Source organism: Propithecus coquereli, unplaced genomic scaffold (assembly GCF_000956105.1).
Source record: "Propithecus coquereli isolate 6110/MARCELLA unplaced genomic scaffold, Pcoq_1.0 Scaffold113, whole genome shotgun sequence".
Taxonomy (NCBI): Eukaryota; Metazoa; Chordata; class Mammalia; order Primates; family Indriidae; genus Propithecus; species Propithecus coquereli.
In genome coordinates this window covers 3,394,357-3,397,875 of record NW_012135303.1, presented here as the reverse complement: position 1 = coordinate 3,397,875, position 3,519 = coordinate 3,394,357, and the positions used below count along the sequence as shown (strand labels likewise).

General features: G+C 33.5%; 1 protein-coding gene across 1 annotated transcript in view; it reads right to left on the bottom strand.

Annotated features, from left to right (window-relative positions):
* The window catches only part of ALS2 (amyotrophic lateral sclerosis 2 (juvenile)), a 100,303-nt gene that overhangs the window by 11,864 nt on the left and 84,920 nt on the right, over positions 1–3,519 (bottom strand). Inside the window, exon 23 of the mRNA XM_012655087.1 lies at positions 864–981. Coding sequence (XP_012510541.1) covers positions 864–981 — 118 coding nt within the window. The remainder of the gene's footprint in view (positions 1–863; positions 982–3,519) is intronic.

Here is a 3,519-nt window from a genome sequence, read left to right as displayed (position 1 = left end):
AATAAATAAAATTTTTAAAAAAGAGAAAGATTCTGATATACTTTAAACGTCACAAAAATTATATGAAATGTTGTTAGCTTGGAGAAAACTAAATATTCACTGCTGATTATGTTCTGAAACACTCTTCAGTTCCCTCAATTTCGCATGATAGTCCTTCCTGCACCCTCGTCAACACATTTCAAACTTTAAATTGTAGCTGGTGTTATAAGGTTGAGAAGGAAGCAAAGAGCATATGCAGGGGCGAGGGCAGTGCACTTTATTTATATAATCTCTGGTTTGCTAATGTTACTAACAAAAAGCCATTTTAAGCTCTGATCTTATTTCTTGAGAACTCCCTTGAACACCTTACAAAACTTAAAAAGTTGTATCGTAATAATAGGACAATCTTCACGTAGAGATGTGATCTTAGTAGTCAGAGAATTAGCAAAAGAAATGCTTTGAAAGTAAAAACGAGATTAGAATAATATTAAGCTATGAGTCAATTTGTTTTGTTTTGTTTTTGTTTGTTTGAGACAGGATCTCTCCTTGTTGCCCAGGCTAGAGTACAGAGGTGTGATCATAGCTCACTGTAGCCTTGAACTCCTGGGCTCAAGTGATCCTCCTGCCTGAGCCTCCTGTGTAGCTGAGACTATAGGCATGCGCTACCACTTCTGGTTAATTTTTGTATTTTTTTATAGAGATGGGATCTTGCTATGTTGCCCAGCCTAGTCTTGAACTTCTGGCCTCAAGTGACTCTCTCACCTTGGCCTCCCAAAGTGCTAGGATTATAGGTGAGAACCACTGTCTCCAGCCCAATCTGAATGATATATTGTGACAGTTGCTCATTAATTCACAAGACCAATGTAATTTTGACTCTAGTTTACCTTTATTAAATATTTCTTGATGTCATCATATTTCTCCACAGAGAAGGCACCAACATGTTGAGGAATGAATTCCAGACTCTCTAGTGTCTGAGTCTGTGAACGACTTAATATTTCTGGACTATAAAAAGGGAAAGGAAAGCCTATTATGTATTTCACAACAAGAAAGTAAAATAAGTATAAATATGAACATGAAACATAGTCACCAACTAAGGATGAAGTGGAACATCCAGCACAGTGCTGGGCCCAAAAGAGCTCATGAATGGTAACAGCCCCGATATCAGGTGCCGAGTTTACGTGACATTCATTCAAAACAGCATTTAACGTTACTTTGTACCAACTACAATGAACTAATGAAGATTTTCCTCTAAACCATGGTGTTGGGAAATACTGTGACATTAGCTTGAAGAGAAAATTGATGATAGACTTGTTAGTGATAAAAAAATGGAATAAAAGAGGGAAGGGAGCTAAGGAAAAAGGAAAATAAATCAAAGGGCAAAAGAAGAAATAAAAATGAGGTCAGGAAGCAGGGAGACAATGAGGCCTGCAACAGGTGGCAAGGTAAGCATATAAGGGTAAAGAGAAGCTTTGGATGAACAGGGTAAGATGAAACACATACTAGCAATCAACAGAAACTTTTGATAATAGAATTCTATTATTGGATTATAACCAATTATTATTGGTTATATACAATCATCGTATTATTTTGTATAAACAAATAAGATCTTTGTGGTAGCAACATGGTTTTTTGTAAAACTTCATTCATTCTCACTTCTCGGAAACACCCAATAACAGTTAATCAAGGTTAAGCGGAAGGTTAAAGTCTCAAGGTGTACCCTGATAGGCTGTATCAGCAAAGGCTGACCAGATGCAACACACGCCAGGGCTAGGCGATGGCTTTAATCAATTCTGGGAGTTTCCATTTCTTCTACTGATAGAAAGAGTAACAGTCATGAATTCGTGAATGAAACACTATAATCAATTCCTATTTATACCAAATATACCAAAAAATACTTCTTTCTACATTTAATTTCTTAAAATACACACACACACACACACACACACACACACAAAGAAATAGGAAGAAAGCAAAGATATATTATGGTTTAATTTAAACACCATTTTGTAGGATATTCGATTAGAAAGAATCTAGACTAATCTCTCCAAGCTAGAGTAACAATTAGTATTTGTTAGACTTGACTGTGAGACATGTAAGGTTCCTGAAATATTTTTCAATTTCCAGTTTAATTTCTATATATCTTTGTATATTAAAATTATTTGAAAATTGTTAATTTATTCAAAGAATTTGGTTTAACTGTTTAGGAAACCAGAATCTTTATTCATTCAGAACAAACATTTATATTCTGAATAAACGGATACTTACTGAATTTTCTTTCTTCAATTCTTGAGTATTAGAAAGCAACTGACAGGTATAAATAAAAATCACAGAACTGATTTTAAAAATCAAGTGTATGTAGTTACACACACAGATCAAAGCAAGCTCTTTGATATTTTAACAGTACAGTCATAGCTCAAACAAACCATTACCTAGAATTAAACTCAAGAAAGTTATAGTTAATTAAGAGGTTTTGCTGCAGGGATTAGTCAAGTTCTTTAGGTGCAAATGTTAAGCAATGCTTGTGGGAGTTCCTGGCAAAGTTAAAGAATAAGGAAATATGAAGAAAGGCAAATGGTGAAAAGAAAAGTAGAAGAAAAGAAAAGGCAAAAAAGGGAGAAATTTTTAAAAAGGAGAAAAAAGAAATGAAAAAATACATCTGTAAGTTTCCTTTCACTATTTCCAAAATGTTGTGCCACTTCCTTCTGGCCTCCAAGGTATCTGATGAGAAATATGTAGTCATTGAATTTCTGATTCCTTATATGTAATGCATCATTTTTCTCTAGCTGCTTTCAAGATCTTTTTCTTTGAGTTTTGATATGATGTGTCTATACACGAATATCGCTGATTTTTTCCAGAATAGGATTTGTTCAACTTCTTGAATCTACAGGTTCATGTCTTCTACCAAACTTGAGAAGTTTTCAACCATTATTTCTTCAAAAAATTTTCCACCCTCATTCTTTCTCCTCTTCTGGAATTCTAAGGACATACATTGAGACCCACTGTGTTCACTTTTTCTTTTCATAGTTTTTTGTCTCTGTTGTTCGGACTGGATAATTCATGTTGATCTATTTTCAAGTTCACTGATTCTTCCATTGCCATCTCTATTCTGCTATTGAGTCCACACTGAGTTATTCTGGTTATTGTATTTTTCAACTCAAAAATTTTGATTTGGTTCTTCTTTATATCTTCTATTTCTTTGCTGATACTTCCCTTTTAATTTTTGTTTCAAGAGTGTTTGTGATTGTTCATCTGAGTATTTTTTTTACATTAAATATATGCAGCTTTATTTTTTTTTTGCTTATTTCTACAAGAAGGAATGCTTTTTGTGTGTCAATCATACCTCAATAAAGTGGTTTTAAAAACAAATGAATCATGCAAGAGAAAATCATGCTTTTCGTTCTAATCCTACTTTGCATTAAGAACTTTAACAATAATTTGCATGCAATAAATATGGTCCCCTAACACAATAAGATGAATTATTTTATATTCATATTATATTCACATTTATTATGTATTTATGACTGGGAAGCAACCTTAAAC